The sequence below is a fragment of the Giraffa tippelskirchi genome, chromosome 4 (genome assembly GCF_054371585.1).
Source record: "Giraffa tippelskirchi isolate mGirTip1 chromosome 4, T2T-mGirTip1v1.2.pri, whole genome shotgun sequence".
Taxonomy (NCBI): Eukaryota; Metazoa; Chordata; class Mammalia; order Artiodactyla; family Giraffidae; genus Giraffa; species Giraffa tippelskirchi.
In genome coordinates, this window is record NC_137278.1 from 6,413,732 (window position 1) to 6,432,972 (window position 19,241).

At 55.5% G+C, this 19,241-nt stretch overlaps 1 protein-coding gene across 1 annotated transcript in view; it reads right to left on the reverse strand.

Moving 5' to 3' along the window:
* The window catches only part of NCS1 (neuronal calcium sensor 1), a 53,935-nt gene that overhangs the window by 21,996 nt on the left and 12,698 nt on the right, over nucleotides 1–19,241 (reverse strand). The window contains exon 2 of the mRNA XM_081595868.1: nucleotides 5,034–5,058. Within this exon, the coding sequence (XP_081451994.1) occupies nucleotides 5,034–5,058 (25 nt within the window). The remainder of the gene's footprint in view (nucleotides 1–5,033; nucleotides 5,059–19,241) is intronic.

The window sequence follows — 19,241 nt, forward strand, 5'->3', positions numbered from 1 at the left end:
CGCGATCCCATGAACTGCAGCCCACCAGGCTCCTCTGTCCAGGGGATTCTCCAGGCAAGAATATTGGAGTGGGTTGCCATTTCCTTCTCCAGGGGATCTTTCCAAGCCAGGAATTGAACACAGGTCTCCTGCACTGCAGGCAGATGCTTTACCGACTGAGCTATGCAGTAAGCCCAAGACACACAGTTGCTGCTGTTAAGTCACTTCAGTCATGTCCGACTCTGTGCAACCCCATAGACGGCAGCCTACCAGGCTCTTCTGTCCATGGGATTTTCCAGGCAAGAGTACTAGAGTGGGATGCCATTGCCTTCTCCGGAGACGCACAGTAGAGGCTCAGTAAATGCCTAGCGAGTCGCACAGTGGGCAAATGGCGGGCCAGAGGTGGAGCCCCACCACCACCTCTGTGTGCCGCCAGTCACCAGCTGTGGCCCAAACCTCCATGGCCTATTTTCCCGGGCACCTGGTTCCAGCCCAATGGTGGAAGCGACAGAAGTCCTGGCATTGAGGCTGGCAAAGGTCAGGCCAGGGAAGGGGAGAGGCACAAAGCGTCCTCACACAACCTTGTTTCAGAGCAAGGGTTTTAACTCTCTTTAGGAATCGGAGGAGAAACCATGGAACCGAATCCGGGACACAGCCCTGCCCCAGAGCTCCGCACATGTGGTTTCCGGCCACCAGAGCATAGGCATCTGACGTGGCTGACTGTACCTGAGAGTCAGCTCTCCACGACAGGGTGGAGATGAGAGAAGAAAAGCCTAGATTCATTCTGACGCCTCTTTAAGAGGAAAGGGAAGGAAAAGAAATCTGTCATTTCATAAAAACACTGAAGGCTGAATGCCACTTACAAAACACTCCTTCCTGTACGCCTCCCACCATGGCACCAGCCTGTGTCTGCCCCCCACTGCACCAGCCTGGGTCCCCTGGGAGACTCCAGCGCCTCGTCTCTCCCAGTCCCTGCTGCCCCCAGTGCTGGGAAGGTGCCTGGCACAGAGTAGGTGCTCAGTAAAGATTTACTGAATGAATGGGCCAACAAATGAATGAATGAATGAGGGAGTGAAGGAAAGAGGGAGTGGGTGAATGAATGAAGGAATAAGGGAGTAAGTGAATGAAAGTGAGCCAATGAATGAGAGTAGGGCATGAATGAGTGAATGAGGAAGTGAGCAAATGAACAAAGGTACAAGGGAGTGAATGAGGGAATGAATGAATGAATGAGTGAACAAGGGCATGAACGAATGGATGAATGAGTGGGTGAAGGAATGAGGGAGTGAGAGAATGAATGAGTGAATAAAGGAGTGAGTGAATGAATGAGTGAATGAGGGGGTGAAGGAATGAGGGAGTGAATGAATGAGCAAATAAAGGAGTGAGTGAATGAATGAGTGAAAGAGGGTGTGAATTAATGAATGAATGAGCGATGAGCGAATGAATGAACACCGGCCATGACCCACAGGTCCAGTTCCAGCTCAGCTTCCGTTCTCTGCAGGCCCCGCGGCCCCAAGACCACCAGGACCTCATTCCCCAAGGCCCCAGCCTTCCAGGCCTTCCTGGGACCCACTGCTCTCGGATCCCACAGAGCTTTGTCCCCTGAGACCCAGCTTGAAGCGAGCCCCCCATGCCTACCCACCTCCCTGCCAAGGGTTAAGTGTGGCGGATGCTGCTTTCTGCAGTGGGAAAAGTGGGAAATAAATAGGTGGATAAAGAATAAAGCATAACCCCCAGCTGCAATCAGCCAAACGCAGCTGGGACTGCTTGCCGCAGCGGCCCTGGCAAACTGTTCCCCATTATCTTTTCAAACACCTCCTTTCCCATGGCATTCCCCTCCCAGCTCCCTGGAGACCAGCCTTCAGACGATCCGGAGGAGGGGCTCAAACACATCCCTGAGGCTGGGGCCTCTTCCCTGTGCCTCTCCCCTCCCTCTTCTCGCTCCTCCCACCCTCCCACCCTCTGCAACCCTCAGTTTTGTAGGATTTCCCAAAGCCACAGCCAGCAGGGCTGAGCCCCTGTACCCCTGGCCATGGAGGCCAGCAAGCTGGACCCAGACTACACACACACACACACACACACACACACAGAGCTGGGTGACCCAGGCAAGTGTCTCAGAGCCTCAGTTTCTTCATCTGTAAAATGGGCTGCTCCTAGCCTGACTTCACGGCATTGTTCTAAGCACCTGGCCCATAGGAGGCGCCCGCAGATGTTAAGAAGAGGCAGCCTCCTGACCCACGGCTGCGACTGCAGGCTGAGGATCCAGGACTGACAGCTGGCCCTGTCGAGGCGGCTGCAGAACTCTTCCTGCCTTGCCCACTGTTTCTGTTACAATGCCATCGAGCTATTTGGTTATTATAAACATAATAAAAAGCATTACGGAAAACTTATAAAATAGAAACTGTGAGAGAAAGAAAATACCCGTAATCCAGGAGGCCACCACTCCCAACACACCTACTACCAGCCTCTGGCCAGTTTCCTTCCCATCTTCTGTTCCCTCCGCACATTTTTTATCACAAAACTGTGTTGGGGGCACTATTTACGCCCTGTTGCTCCCATTTGGGATCGTGTTCCCTTCACTCTCCGGGTGATCACGATGTCACAATCGCTTGTAAGGGCCTGGGACCTGCTATGGCAGGAGTCCCCAGTCTCTGGGCTGATCAGCGGCAGCATCAGATTAGAAATAAAGCACACGATAAATGTAATGTGCTTGAATCATCCCCAAACCATCCCCCTGCTTCCTGGTCGGTGGGAAAATTGTCTCCCATGAAATCAGTCCCTGGGGCCAAAACGGTGGGGGACCACGGTCTGCGGTTTCCTACTCAGCCCCCATCGAGGTCTTCGACCTTCTGTTGTGGTGAATGGAGCCCAGAGCAGGAAATGAGATGGTCGAGATGGTCAAGAGGATGGCTGTGGACCAGGACCTGACACAGGCCCCACCTCCCTAAGCCCCCAGCCTCCTCCCTCCATGAATACAGAGCTGGGGGCGGCAGAGGGGGTGAGCAGCATGAAGCCAGGTGGGCGATGAGAGCCCACGTGGCCCGGCCCAGCCTCGTATCACTGTGGCCTGGTTTGCGCTCCTGACCACCTGGGGCCCGGGCCCGCCTAGGGGAACCCGGCACCTGCCCAGCTCTGCTTCTGCCTACTAGGTGGCCCAGGACCAGTCACAGAGTCAAGACCCCTGGGCCTGGCCCCTCTTCGGTGGAGCAGCTACTGAAAGTCAGCCCCAAACAAGACCACCCTGGACTGGGCTGGAGAGACAAGGAGGGTGGTCAGTGTGATGTCTCCCACGAGGTGACGCTGCAGCAAAGATGTCAAGATCTGGGGCAGAGGGAGCAGCAGGAACGGAGGCCCTGAGGCAGGAAGGAGCCTGGTGAGCCCAGGGAGAAGGTGAGGCCAGAGACCTCGGGGAGCCTTGAGGGCCAGGCGAGGGGTTGGGCCTTCATTCTAAGTGCAGTGAGAAGCCATGAGGGCCTTTTTTAAATATATACATATTCATCTGTTTGTTTGGCTGCGCCGGGTCCTAGTCGAGGCGTGCAGGATCTCTGCTCTCCGTTGTCGCATGTGGGATCTAGTTCCTTGACCAAGCGTGGAACCCCCTGCCTTGGGAGCGTGGAGTCTCAGCCACTGGGCCACAGGGAAGTCCCCACAAAGGGGCTTTAAGCAAAAGAGAAACACAGCAGGAAGGCGGGGTGAGGCGCTCCAGGAGGGTGAGCCTGGGGGATAAAGACCTAGAAGCAGGAGTATTTCTGAACCGCACACCTGGGGAGTGGAGAACTGGAAAATGAGGTCGGAGGTGGGTCAGGCCCACCTGTCGGGGCCAAGGACGTGGGCAAGGAAGAAGGAAGAGGCACTGCTCCTGCCCACCCTCCATCCCTGCAGCCAGCTCACCACCCAGGTGCTGCCCAGCTGGCCGGGGTCTCCAGCAAGGGGTCAGCCGAGCTGGGCAGGGCAGCCACGGCTCTCCCCCTCTGCCGCCTGGACTCAAGGTCAGGGAGGTGTAGGCAGCGGTCCCTCGGGAGAGCCTGGCCCCGCCCCCGGCAAGGCTCCCCCAGGAGTCTCGTGGCCTGGGACCTCCCCAGGCGTGGCCTCCATGGCCTGCTCTGATGGAGTACACATCTAAACACTGGACGGCAGACCACCATCAGTGGTTGTCAGCCCTTGGGCCCTGCGCTGTGACCTTTACAGGGACCACACTTCACTCTCTCATTATTCCTGCATGAGGAAACGAAGGCTCAGAGGCCAAAGAGATGGGAAGAGGCAAGGCTGGGGCTCTAGAGTCCATTTCTAGGCCACCAAACTTTCTAGAAGGTCTCCAAGCTCCTCTCCTTGCTTACCTATCCACCCCCAACTCAGCTTCACCTAACAGTGAGCCTCCCCTGGGGGCTCCACATTCCTCAATGACAGGCGGTACTCCACTCTCCCCTCCTGGCCCCAGGACAGGCATCACTAATCCATTACAGACCTCATTGATGCCTCACTGCTATACTTTCCGTTTGCTCCATGACATACGGCCTCAGAATCCTCCTTAACACAGCACTCCAGGCAGCTACCATGGACTGATCAAAGCAGCCGGCATCCAAGAAGAAAACTATCTACCATCCTTGATCCGATCTGTTCAATCACCTTATAGAGAGAGTGGCTGAACCCCAGAGAGGGGAAGAGACTTCTCAAGTGATACCATGATTACCACCATGTGATAATCTAGTGACAAAGCTGGGCCTGGGATCCAGTCTCCTGACTTGTTTCTGGTTCAAACCCCTCCCTAGGGTGAGCAGGGTCTGAAATTAACACTGGCAGTCCTCAGAGATGTCATCCAAGGCAAGGGGTCACCACCAAACCCACTACCACCCCCAACCACAGTTCAACTGGATCTACATCAATTCCTCATGAACAAAGGAATCTGAACCGAAGGCTGCCTGGACCCGTTTGTGAATAAGCCCGTCTCAGAGGGCCCTCCACGTGCCCCTGTCCTGGGCAGCTGGGCTGCCGGCCCATCAGCATGAAGCGAACACCCCCAACCCACCCAACAGTTTGGGGAAAACGCAGCTACTCACCACTGCTGGACTTCCTTCTCAGTAACTGCAAGAAAAAAGAGAAAAGTGGCCTTTTAGCTCAGGGAGGTGTCCTAGGGGACAGACAGACACAGGGGAGCCTCCTTCCTGCCCTCCCTGCCCCTGCCCACGGCCATTCTGCCCACATCTGGACATTTCTGGACACCAGCCAGCTCTGAACAAGAAGATGCTTGCAATCCCCTACCGCCAGCTGGTGAGCAGTCTCAGTCTCACCATCCTGACCCCAGGGGGCGACAATGGCCCATCCCTTCCAGATGTCCACTGTGCTGCTGGGAGGACTGTCAAGATCAGCCTCTTGCAAGCAGGGGCTGGCCTCTCCCTGCTGTCCTGGGCAGAGCAGGCAGGACTGTGTGCCCGGGCCAACACGGAGGATCAGTCGTCTCCCCATCTGGTGTCCCTGGGGACAGGATGGTCAGAGAAGTCACTGGCTTCCCCAGGCACTCAGCTGCCCGGCCGGCACATGGAGGGCCGGGACAGAAAAGCTGAACCCCCTCCTCCACCCTGGAAGCACCCAGCACCCTCCCCTCCTCCACCCATCCCTCCAGCCCCTCAAAGCATTCAGACCCAGGTTCTTTTTACAGGCAAGGCAAGAACGGAGCCGTGAATGAAAAGCTAGAACAAGCCATATAAAGTAGCAGAACCTCCAGCAGAGCCCAAATAGTCATTCTTTACTGAACCGTGAAATAAACAAAAAAAAAATTTTTTTTCTGAAAAGTACTGAATCAGTTCGGGTTGGAACAAAACCAGTAATTTCTCTAAAGTCACTGAACAAGAACATCTAACCACCTCTAAGGCCTCACTCATTCCCGGGGTGGGGGTTGACCTTGGGAGACCACCTCCAGCACTCCATGCCTTCAGTTTTCCTGTTTGTAAAATAGGAATAACAGTTATAGTACCTGCCACACTAGCTGTCCTGGGAATTCAATCAGAACAGGTGTGAATATTCCTGAGTCCCCAGCACAGGGCCTGGCACTCATATGTGCCAGACTTGGAGAATGAATGAATGAGTGAATGAACAAATGAACAGACAGGAGGGTGAGTGTTGGGTGCAGGTCAGATGAGTAAAAGAATTGAAATCCCTTCCGAGCGAAGTGGGGAAGGAGCCCCAAGGTGAGCCCACCTCACCATTTGTGCCTGATCAGACTTGAGGTCACTTTTCAAAAAACTGTTCAGAGCAAGCTCGTAACAGCCGCCAAGTCCCGAGCGCCCACCACGAGCCTCGATCTATAGCAGGGTGGGCCTCTGTGCTTCGGTTCAGCTGCCCTGACAATGCTCCCAGGGAAGCCGCCACTCTGTCCTGGTTGCAGATGGGGAAACTGAGGCACAAAGGGCGGCAGGACGTGCAGTGGGAGGGCAAGGGTCTGCATTCGAGTCTGTGGCTCAGGCACCCACCCACAGCCAGACCCTGGTGGTCAGACTCCTGGGGCAGGTGGCAAGACTCCGCCAAGCCCCCCTTGTCTGCACTCTCCTCCCACAAGAGGCTGGAGGAGATGCCCTGTCCACGGGCACAGTGCTGAGTCTGTCATACAGAGTGAAGTAAGTCAGGAAAACAAATGTCATATATTAACACACACATGTGGAATCTAGAGAAATGGTACTGGTGAACCTATTTCAGGGCAAGAATAGAGACACAGACAATAGAGAACGGACATGTGGACACAGGAGAAAGGAAAGGGAGGGACGAACCAAGAGAGCAGCATTAACATATATACACGACCGTGTGTAAAACAGATAGCTAGTGGGAAGCTGCTGTAGATATAACACAGGGAGCTCAGCTCAAGGCTCTGTGATGACCTAGAGGGATGGGATTGGGGGTGGGGGAGGCTCAAGAAGGAGGGGATATATGGACACATATAGCTAATTCTCGATGTTGTACAGCAGAAACCAAACAACATTGTAAAGCAATTGCACTCCAATTTAAAAAGAGAGAGAGCGATAGCAAGGCAACAGTGAGAGTTGTAGGTAACCAGAAACAGCCAGACCTGGTGTAAAAGAATGCAATTTTCCAAGAGAGTTTTGGCAGAGGGTAGAGAGTCCCTTGGACAGCAAGGAGATCAAACCAGTCAATCCTAAAGGAAATCAACCTTGAATATTCATTGGAAGGACTCATGCTGAAGCTGAAGCTCCAATCCTTTGGCCACCTGATGCGAAGAGCCGACTCATTGAAAAAGACCCTGATGCTGGGAAAGATTGAGAGCAGGAGAAGGGGATGACAGAGGATGAGATGGTTGGATGGCATCACCGACTCAATGGGCATGAGGCTGAGCAAACTCCAGGATATGGTGAAGGACAGGGAAGCCTGGCGTGCTGCAGTTCATGGGGTCGCAAAGAGTCGGACAGGACTGAGTGACTGAAGAACAAGAGAGTGGGAAGGGAATCAGGCAGGAGGGTGGTGAGGAACATCGTCCCTGGTCTAACAGAAACTGGGCAGCCCTACACTTACCACCCATACTTGGTAGAGAAGGGCAGCAGGAGCCAAGGGACTGATCCTTAAATATCCACCCTGGAGACAAAGGAGATCCATCATAGCGTAGCCAGGAGCTTAGGGGCTCATACTCTGGAGCCAGAATGGACAGCACAAGTTTAAACCTAGCTCTGCAGCTTACTAGCTGCGTGTCCCCAGGTGAAGTACTTCCCCCTCTGAGCCTCAGTTTCCTCATCTGTCAAATGGGTTAGTTGTGAAGATTAAAGTGCTTGGTGCTCTTCATGGGCATAAAATCCCATAGATAGGTGTGATCCCATTTTCCCAATGAGGAGATTGAGGCTCAGGCAGGCCTGCTTACTTGGCTGAGTTACCTGAGGTGGCTGGGTGGGGCCAGGGGCCAGGACTGTGCCTCCAGAGCTCAGGACGGATGCCCAAGTGGACGACCCCCACCACTCTGAGTCATCCAAAGAGCTGTGTGACCTTGTGTGACCTTGGCATCATATGATACAAACAGTAGGAGCTGGGCAGCAAGCGCTGGGGTGCTGGGCCACTGCTGACCTTAGGCGAGGCCCCCCCTCAAGGTCAAAGGAGGAGGCTTCCCTGGAATCCCTCAGCTCAGAAGTCCCGACCCTCTCCTGACCATGCCCCCTGCCCCATCACCCAGCAGCAACCCCCCCAGGGCCTCTCACCTCCACCTCCTCCCCCGTGCCTTTCACCAGCCCCCGTCCCCAATAAGCCCTCAAAACACAGACATGGCTGGCTGCCCCTTCCCCATTACAAGGGCCCCCACAACAGAGCATGGAGTGGTCAGCAGGTGGCCAAGCTCTGCAGGCTGTGAGCTGGGAAGGGGGAGACAGGCCCTGCCCCTGTTTTATGCAGCTAATTAACCAGGAAACAGGTACCCCCTGGCCCCATGCCAGGCCTGGCACCTGCCACTGCTTCACTGCCTGTAGCCCTGGGGTCTGTTGGAGGGGAAGCGAGCAGCAGGCAGGTCACGGAGGGGCTTGGCCACCTGCTCCCACTCCACGAAGGTCAGGCAGGATTGCCTCCAAATTCCAGCCCAAAGTCTAATCATGAAGATACAACCAGACAAATGCAGAATGTGGGACATTCGACAAGACAACTGTCTGGGATACTTAAATGTCAGTGCAAAAAGGTAGAGAACAAGGCAGGGGATTGTTCCAGGAAAAAAAAAAAAAAGACTAAACAGATAAGGCCATCAGATGCAACTTGAAATGCCTGACTTGGGTCCTGAATCTGGAGCTAAAGACCAGCTACTATGGGTGCAGATGACACCACCCTTGTGGCAGAAAGCAAAGAGGAACTAAAGAGCCTCTTGATGAAGGTGAAAGAGGAGAGTGAAAAAGCTGGCTTAAAACGCAACATTCAAAAACTGAAGATCATAGCATCCGGTCCTATCACTTCATGGCAAATAGATGGGGAAAAAGTGGAAACTGGCAGATTTTCTTTTCTTGGGCTCCGAAATCACTGCAGACAGTGACTGCAGCCGTGAAGTGAAAAGACGCTTGCTCCTTGGAAGAAAACCTATGACAAACCTAGACCGTATATTAAAAAGTGGAGACATCACTTTGCCGACAAAAGTCCATCTAGTCAAAGCTATGGTTTTTCCAGTAGTCTTGTATGAATGTGAGAGTTGGAACATAAAGAAGGCTGAGCACCGAAGAACTGATGCTTTCCAACTGTGGTGTTGGAGAAGACTCTTGAGAGTCCCTTGGACTGCAAGAAGATCCCACCAGTCCATCCTAAAGGAAATCAGTCCTGAATATTCATTGGAAGGACTGATGCTGAAGTTGAAGCTCCAATACTTTGGCCACTTGGTGCAAAGAGCTGACTCACTGGGAAAGACTGAGGGCAGGAGGAGGAGGAGGTATCAGAGGATGAGATGGTTGGATGGCATCACCGACTCAACGAACCTGAGTTTGAGCAACCTCCAGGAGATAGTGAAGGACGAGGAACCTTGGCATGCTGAAGTCCACGGGGTCACAAAGAGTCGGACACGACTGAATAACTGAACCAATACAACTATGGGTGTGAGAGATATGATGGGGATGGTGGGGGAAGCTGCCCACAGGCACACACTCAGATGCCCAGATGGACTCACCACTCATTTCATTAGGAGCAGCTGCGGTACGGAGGTGACATGGGACCATGTCCTCTTTCCTTGGGATGTGCCCTGAAGTATTTAGGGGTGACAATCAGGATGCCTGCAGCCTCTCTCAAGAGGTTCAGAAATATACACGCACATATTTAGAAAGAGACAGGAAGCAAACGTGGCAAAATGCTGACAGCTGGTGCATCGAGACGACGGACACACAGGTGCTCACGGCCCCAGAGCTGCTCTTGAGCTTTCAAGATAAAAAGTTGGGGGGAAAGCTTTGTCCTCATCAGCCTACCGCCTGTGTACACCCCCTCACAGCACCAGAAGAGCTGAGGGTCCTGCTGGGGGGACATGCCCCGAGAAGCTCCAAGGACCACAGGCACTACAAGGGAGGAGGGGGCGAGGGGACAGTTATGGGGTCCCTCCGTCTTCGCCCTCTGCCCAGACGCTAGAGTGACATTCCCAGGCTCAGGCTCCCCGCTTGGTCCCATCCTCCCATCCCTCCGCATCTCCATTCAAGTGTGAAACTAACATGCGTCCACCACGGCCTCGGCAGGTCCATGCTCAGGGCTCAGGGCTCAGGATGCATGAAGGTCATTTTCAGGGCGACCAGCCCCCGGTCCCTTACCCACCTCAGTCCTGTGACGCCCTCAAGCTTCTCTAATCGGTCCCACCTCCAGGTCTTTGTACTGGCTGCTCCTTCTGCCCAGAGCTCTTGCCCTCACCTCTGTCACCTGGGTAACACTTTTCAAGTCCTAGCTGGGATGTCCCTTTTCTAGGAAGCCCTTCTAAGCCCCCTCTTTGGGAACCCCCTTCGTATGTGGGAAGTGCTGTTTAAATGGAGTCTTGTCTTCCCATCAACTATACAACAGAGGGTCAGACAGGACGCTGCCTGCAGGGCCAAGCCAGGGAGAAGGGGTTACAGGACATTGGAAAAATAGGGCAGACCACAAAGAAGGCTCTGGCCGTGTGCCGTTGGGAGAATGAACTCACATCTCTGAGCCTTGGTTTGCTCATTGGTGAACGTGAAAGTGTTAGTCACTTAGTCGTGTCTGATTCTTCGTGACCCCACAGACTGTAGCCTGCCAGGCTCCTCTGTCCTTGAAATTTTCCAAGCAAGAATACGGGAGCAGGTAGCCATTTCCTTCTCCGGGGGGATCTTCCTGACCCAGGGATCGAACCTGGGTCTCCTGCATTGCAGGTGGCAGTCTGAGCCACCAATGGGACAAATAACAGCCTCTCTCTGAGAGAAGGGGGATGAAGTTAGAGTGCTCGGTGCAATGTCTGGCACCCGGTGAGGGCTCACTAGAAGCCCTTTTTCCCCCTCATTTTCCCAGATGGATGCTAAGTCCTCAGTGGTCAAACACTTCTCCTAGCATCACCCTCAAAGCCCAGCCCCAGTGTCCAGACGTGGGAGGCAGAGAATAGATCCTGTTGCTTCCCACATCGTCACCAAACCACTTGGCTGGGTTGGGAACATGTCCTAAAACATGTTTCTCACAACGTGTTTACCTTCACCATTATCCCTGGCTCCGGCCAGTTTTAAAAACAAGCTGCCTTTCTCCAGCTCGCTCCTGCCTCCAGGTGCCCAGGCTCATTAGGGAACCGGTATTTAAGACCACGCGGCCCAAACTTGGAGAGGCTCTGGGTCAGCAGCCTGTCTCGACCACTGGTAGACTGGCTTGCTCCAAAACAAGCGGCTGATCCTCTCTGAGCCTCAGGATCCTCATCTGAAGGATGGCTACAGACACCTAGCAGGCAGAGCCATCAGGGAGGGTTTCTTGAGGGCTGGATAGAAAATTCCCAGCTTAGAGGCCAGCTGGGTGTCCACTGGACTCCCTCCCGCTGACCTGCCCTGAGCACCGGGGGCAGCGGAGCTAGAGTGGGTCTGCTGGGGGCTCAGTGTGGAGAGCAGGCCCTAGCCCCTGCCCCCCAACCCAGTCTTCACCCCTGGCTGCAGTGGGGGTCCGCCCAGGCCCCCTGCTCCCCTCCCATGCCCGGAGCCGCGTTCCTGGGCGCTCCTCCTCCCTTGCCCACAGCTCTGTCTGCCGGGAAAGAACACGAGAGCCGGTCCCTGGAGCCTAGCATAAATGTTGAGTCTGATTTTGATTTCCCTAAAGCAAAATACCTCTCTCTTGATGGAAGCTCAGGTCATACATGGTGGGAACAGAAAGCAGGGGCTGTAGCCCCCACAGAGGCCCTTGGAAGACCCCCTGCGGGCGGCCTCCCCAGGGTCGTCCGTGGGAGTCCCTTTCCATCTTCAAGGACAAAGGCTGCAAGAATGTGGACTGTGCCTCCCCTGCCCCCACGGCTGAAGGAAAACCCGTCAGCAAAGGGGCCTCCGGTTTGATTCACACAGAAAGAGAACATGGGGGCCGTTTGGACCTGGCCATCAGCAACCCCTCATCACAAAATCCCACCCTCTGACATCACGGATCCTGCTCCTTCCAGAAGTGCAGCCTGCCCTAAAGCTCCCCTCCCAGGCCCCAGGGCTCTCCTTCTTTGCTCAGCCTCCAAATATTGGGGTTCTCTGAGTCCCCACCCAGAGCCCTCCTCATGGTCTCTCTGGCTGGGGGGGGAGGGGCAGTACGTGCACCCCACACCCCTCCCTCCAGACTTCTGGCTCCTCTTGACAGCTCAGGGACCCCTCATGGACCACATGGCCCAAATGCACCCCCATCCCAGACCAGACCTCCCCTCCTGGGTCCCCAACCTGTGAGCACCACTTCTTCTCGCCTTACCAGGCAGTCCCACCCATCCTGGCTCCCTGAAGAACACGAGAACACCCCCACCATCCAGAGCCAGCCCAGAGCCCCCAACTCCAGCCCAGGGCTGTGCCAACCTCTTCCCATCCCCCCACCTCCCATCTGGGCCCCACCCAGCAGCGGCCAGCCCAGCGGCCCTAATTTGGTCACGTCCTTCCCCTCCCAGCAAAGCTTCTTCAGAGAAGGGAGGGAACGTGCTAGTGGGCCAGGACGCATCCCCCTGCACCGCAGCAGCCTGGCTCCCCCAGCCCAGGGGCAGGGACCCCCGCCCTCCCCCAAGGGGCAGTTGCCCATAGGGAGGACGGTGGTCTTGGGACATTGTGGATTTCAGGGCTCTGCGGCTCCCTTCCTGCGTGACCTGTCACTTCCAGGGTCTGGGCCTGTTTCCCTGCCCCCTCCTGCTGCTCATGGCAGCGTCACCTGCTGTGCCAAGTGTTAAGGGCTGCACCAGAGGGATGGGAAGACAAGAAAGAGCGTTCAATAAGGCCTCTGAGGTTTCCGACTGGTAGGGGCCGGCCGCCCAAGGGCTGTGTGAGCGGGGCTCTCTCTGATCCCCCAAGAGCCACAAGCTCCCCAAGCCCCGATCACTCCCCACCCGAGCTGTCCCAGACCCATGGGTCACACACAGCCCCTGGGGTGAGCCCATATAGACCCCATGGACACACACTGGTGCTCCATGGAGGAGCGGGCGAATCCTGGCTGTCCCCCACCTGCGGCCACATGGCTTCCTCTCTTGGGGGGGTGGGCAGAGGGCTTCTGAGACCTCCACGCGCCCACGAAGTCACTTAAGAGCAGTGAGTCAATGACCATGGAGGTTCACAGGCCCCCAGGCAGGAGGCCCCAAGGGGGAACACCAGGAGGGGGCAGAGAGGAGACTGCAGGGTGAGCACCCGCCCTGGAACAGATGACCTGGTGACCTTGGCCAGGGGCGGCAGGCAGGCTCATCCATGACACGGACGCTCCAGCAGAGCCGCCGCTAGAGGAGAGGTAAGGCGTGCCACCCACTGCCACTGCCCTGCGATGATCCACCGGGCTGGGCACAGAGCGGACCCAGCGTCCTCCAGCCCGCCCCACACCTATTTTCCATAAATGCCCAGCTGCAGGGGGGAGCTGGGCTCCAGGGCTAGCCTGAGTTTCATCAGAAAGGAGGCCTGGCCTCCCGCCCAGCCCTCCCGGGCGCTCTGGGAGCCCCTCGCCCTCACCCGGAAGGAGCCAGTCGCCCAGAGCCCAGCCCGCACAGGCCTCCCCCAGGGGTGGCAGTGGCCTGGCCCCAGTGGCTATTTCCACCCTCATTGGCTGAGCTCCGCCTGGTGGGGGCTCACGGCCGCTGGCAGGGCCCCGCCTGCCTTGCCACCCTGCACCCTCTGTGCAGGCTTGCTGAGGGAGAGGACCCAGGACCTCGGACTGCCAGCCATGGGGAGATAAAGACCAGAGCCGTGAGCCACTATTACAGCTGCCAGCCCTGCACCCCGCCCTCCACGTGGGACTCCGGAGAACCTCACAAAGCCCTGGGCTCCTGGGGCTTGCATGAGCCACATTTATAGTCACCCATGAGCTGACCCGGCTATGACCGCTCCTGGCCCCTGCTCCTTACCTGCTCACGGCGCCCCGATCCTTCACACTAAGAGGGGTCAGGGCGCCAGGTGGCAGGATGACTGAGCAGTCCTGGGGCTGCTTTGTCTGCCGAAGAGCCCAGTGGGGGTCGGGGGAGAGCGCCGGGACCCCTGACTTCAGGAACCCGGAGTGGATGTCGGTTACCTGACCAAAGGGGGTGGGTTCGGGCGGGGAGGGGCCCAGCCAGACCCCAGGCTCCCAGACCTGCTCTTCACTACCCTGAACTCAGGCCCGGAGGACCTGACCATGGCCCCAAAGAAGCTGGGCTCTCTCCCACTGCGGGGACGGGTCCACCGACTATGCGGTCGCTGTGCGACCCCAGTCAGTGCAGTCGCCTCTCTGAGCTGTGGTTTCCTTCTCCATCACAGGGCTGCTGCTGGAGCCAACAAGAAGAGGTTGAAGGCGCTGAGCCCAGCAAGTGATGAGTGCTCCACACGGAGCCGTAAACTCGCATGCCAACAGTCACGGTATCGGCAGAAAATGTGAGGGGTCTCACCACCTCAGGATGGGACATGTGGCTAGCGGCGCCAGGTGGTGGGGCCCGGGCTAAGACTGGACGCAGAGAGGAGAGGCCCTCGAGGGAACCCAGGCCTGAGAGGCTGCTCAGGCTACTCAGATCCCAGTTCAGAGGCCCCTGACCCCACATGGCCCCTCAGGTCCCTCCCTGAGTGCCAGACCACCCCACTGGCTGAGCTCTGGGGCTGCACCAGCCCTTGTGCTGAGAGGTGAAGGGTCCCCAACAGCCCACTTCACTGGTGAAGAAACCGAGGCTTCACAAGAGGCAGAGACCCTCATCCCAGGTCACGTTCGTGGTCAGTGGTGGAGAAGCGGAGGTGGGAGGTCAGGTCCCCGTGACTCCAGACCCCAAAGTCAAGAAGGCTTTAGCCTGGAGATGGTCATCCCCAAGAAGGGGGCCACCCACCCCGTGTTCCCAGGCCATGGCAAGCCCCCGCCAAGCGCCTATTGCGGGCCAGACACTGGGGTGCATGAGACTTGGGGAGCAGCAGCTCCTGTCCATCAAAGCACCCCTTGGTGGCCTCTCCTGGAGAGTAAGGCCCCCCTGGACCCCATCTTTCTCCTGGATGCCCCTTCTCACTTTCAGATTTCCCGAGTAGAGCTTCAAATCTTTAGGATTCATTTCCCACTCCAAGCTTCAGTTTTCTCCTCTGACAAATGGACTAGGAATGTTCATGCTGACCCATTCACAGGTAGGCGAAAGTGCTTGGTCCCTGGAGGAGTCCAAGGTTTCCCCAAAGGTGCCCTCCCCAGACCCCCTGAGGGAACAGGGCCAGGGCCCCCCACCCCAGGAGAGAGGGGCAGAGTCCAGGAAATCACCAAAAAAAGGTGTAGTTCAAGTCATGTGTTTTAGTTCAAATTTTTCTGTAGATTTTGCAGTCTATTTCATCATTTACAGATGTTTGTTTTACTTTAAAATTAAAGTTTCAAAATGCATTGATTTTAATTTCTATGTAAGTTGAATAAGTGTTCCCAAAATGTTCTCAAGTCAAACTGCAGGAAGATGTCATTTGTCTCGTGGCTTCCGGGAATAGCAGGACGAAGGAGCTGCCATGTATTAGGCATGACTGTGTGTGTCCGAGACGAGGCACGTCTCATGTCTGAAGCTCATTCACTGCCCAAATGATGCTCTGAGGTAAGGATTTTGATTATCCCCATTATACAGATCAGGAAACTGAGACCCCAGGGGTACAGCCATTTGCCCAAGGACCAAAGTTACTGTGCAGTGGAGCTGGAGCCAGAACCAGGGTCTGAGTGACAGCAGAGCTTGTCCGGAAGTGCGGTGTCTGAAACATCACAGAAGTGTATTCTGAGAATAACCTTGTTTAACATTCTGCTTGGTTCCTGCACTTCACCATCTGTCCCCCCGAATCTTTGGTTTCTCTAAATCCCCAGAAAAGGGCCACTAGGGCTGGGAAGCAAAGTGCATAGTATCTGCTGATCTATTAATGACTTGCTTTGATGAGGGAACCAGACCAAGGCACACTGACACAGGTTCAAATCCCAGCTCTGCCACGTCCCAGCTGTGTGCCCTTGGACGAGTCAGTTAACCTCTCTGAACCTTATCTGAAAGCTGAGCATGCATGCTAAAACCTACCATAGCTATATACATAGCGAAGAGACTGGTAGGAACTGGCAAAAACGTTAACAACAGTGACATCAGAGAAACGGCACAAGGAATGCCTGTATCTTCCAATTTTGTCCTTCCCCAGTGGCTGAATCTGTGGGCAGGATCTGGGTCCGCCTACATCACAACCATAGAACAGCATCCAACACGCAGCAGGCGCTCTGCGCGCATTCATTCTTATAGAATACACGTGCTATGCTTGATTCAGGTGGCTAAGTTGGAAAGTAGACATGCCTACCTTTATTGTCTGAAACTCAGTTACTTCTGGCTAATAAATGGACTGACCTTGGTGGCTACACATGTGCTCGCTCGCTCTCTCACACACGCACACACATACTAAGGTAAGACTCCAACGACGCCCTGGTTCAAGCCCTCTTTACTGACAGACTCTGAATCTTCCAGAAGAGCGGAAGGTCCTGAAGGAAGCAAACCACACCTTCCGCTTTGTTTGAGAGCTGGGGGAAAGGCTGATATCGAGATTTTCTCAGGCCTCCTGGGGAAGAACCTCCCAAACATTTCAGAGGCGGGTGGAGTGCTCAGGGATTTGGTGCAGCCCAATTTCACGAACAATTTTCCAAGCACCTGCCAAGATCAGGGGCTTCCCTTGTGGCTCAGCTGGTAAAGAATCTGCCTGCAATGCGGGAGACCTGGGTTCGAGGTCAGAGGCTGTGGGAGGGACTGAGGCATGTGGCCAACAGGAAGGGTCTATTTCTGAGTTGAGTAATTCATTCTTTAGCCCCTATGTGACCTTGAGAAACTGAATTCACCTCTGAGCCTCAGTCTCCTCACCTGTAAAATAGGGATGGTGGTGGTGGTGACAAAACCTTCCTTCCAGGGTGGTTAGAAGGAACAAACAGCATTTTCCACCTCTTCGTTCATCCAGCAATTAATTTCTGAGCACTCATATGGGCCAGGGAACACGACAGTGACCTAGACACTGGTCCTTGTCCTCCAAGGTCCTGATGGAACTGTAGTTTCGGACCTACAGCAGGGGACCACAGGGCTGTCTAATTATCTGTCATGTAAAGCAGGAAACCAACCCAAGTAGGGGTCAGGGCGTGCTCCCTGAGAACGGGGAGCTTACACTGACCTATAAAGGCGATCAGACCTCAGCAGGCAGGGAGAAAGGGCTTGCCAGCACTGGGGGTGCTGATGTCCAAAGTTCAGAGCATGGTGAGATCTGGGGACCACCAGAAGGGGCCAGGGAACATTCAAGAGGAACGAAGCATTAAGCCAGAAGAAGCGCCATGGGACGTCCCTGGTGGTCCAGTGGCGGACACTCTGCACTCCCAATGCAGGGGGGGCCCAGGTTCGATCCCTGGTGAGGGAACTAGATCCCACGTGCCGCCACAAAGATTGAAGATCCCACGTGCCGCAACTAAGACTCAGTGCAGCCAAGTAAACATTTAAAAGAAGAAGAGGCCTATGATCCAGGCAGATGGAGTACAGCAAAGATTCCAAAATGTTAGCAACTGCTACTATTATTAATAAAGGTGTCACAGCACGCAAAGGCAGGGCAGGACAACCAGGGCCAGTAACATGAGCACCTGGGCAGGGACGGGGGGCGCTACAATAAGCCATGGATAGTCGCCCTCCTACTATCCACCCTGTCCTGGGACACATGGTCTCTGCTTCCTCTGACGCATAGCCCCCACTTCCTTGCTTTGCCCCTAGTCCTGGGAAGGGGAGGGACACACCGGGCTGGCCTTCATCACAGGGGCCCCCAAGGGCTCCGGGGCACACATCCCAGGGCCTGCGAGGGTAGAGCCCCAGAAGCCCAGGGTTCACGGCTCAGAGGGTTCCAACTCCAGCTCTGGCCCTTTAAGAGCTATGAGTCAGGTCATTCATTGTCCTGGACTCCGGCACTGGGACTCCGAGAAAGTCACACCCGCACACCCGCCAGCCTGGCCAAAACCCACCAGAGGCTGGACCGTGACCCTGACCACCTGCCGCTGTCTCCTCTGGCCAAGGAGGGCCCCCTTCTCCCTCTCGGTGCCCTGTGTCCTCGCCTGTTTCCCAAGGCTGGCCCCACCAGTGTGGCCTCTGGGTGGAGCTCTGCCCCGCTGGTCAGCTGCTCCCCCGAGGGGCTACCCGATCGGCCTCTGGCTCCGGGGGCACCCCCTCTACACTCCCACCCCTGCTCCTCTGGGTTTCCAGGGCCTCAGAGTTGCCACAGCTTGATGCCTCCAGACCCAGAACGCACTGTTCCTTCTCTGTGAAACACTCTCAGCATCTCCCATAAACCACGCCTCCCCCCAGATCTCCCCATGGCTTCTCAGCTCCTACGTCTCCCTCAGGTCGCGCTGCCAAAGTTAGCAAATAAAAATTCAGATTTCACGTAAACAGCGAATAACTGTTTAGCATATCTGGCAACCCTACCCTTGTTGTTGTTCAGTTGCTAAGTCCTGTCCAACTCTTTGCAGCCCCATGGACTGTAGCACGTCAGGCTTCTCTGTCCTTCACCATCTCCCGGAGCTTGCTTAGATTCACATCCATTGAGTTGGTGATGCCATCCAACCATCTCATCCTCTGTCATCCCCTTCTCCCACCTTCAATCTTTCCCAGCATCAGGGTCTTTTCAAATGAGTCAGCTCTTTGCATCAGATGGCCAAAGTATTGGAGCTTCAGCATCTGTCCTTCCAATGAATATTCAGGGTTTGATTTTGCTGTCCAAGGGACTCTCAAGCGTCTTCTCCAACACTACAGTTTGAAAGCACCAGTTCTTCGGTGCTCAGCCTTCTTTATGATCCAACTCTCACATGCGTATGTGACAACTGAAAAAGGTCTCTCCTAATACACTGCCTCCTCCAGGAAGCCCTCCCAGGTGCACCCCAAACCCAGTGGACTCACGTTGCGTTGCACAACACTCTATTTTGTTTCCCTGCCAAACTGGATACCAGGAGGGCCAGAAATCCATCCATCCAATCTACCCCCGTGTCCTGGCACTCCCATGACCCAACATGCGAAGGCTGTTCAACAAACACTTTCTGGATTGGGGAGTGAAGGGTGACATAGTGGCCCAGGGATGCCCTCGGCCAGACTCACCCACAGGGACACCCAGGGCCTCCACCCATTCTCACACGGCAGGCTGGCCCCCTTCCTGGAGATGTGCCCAGAACACGTC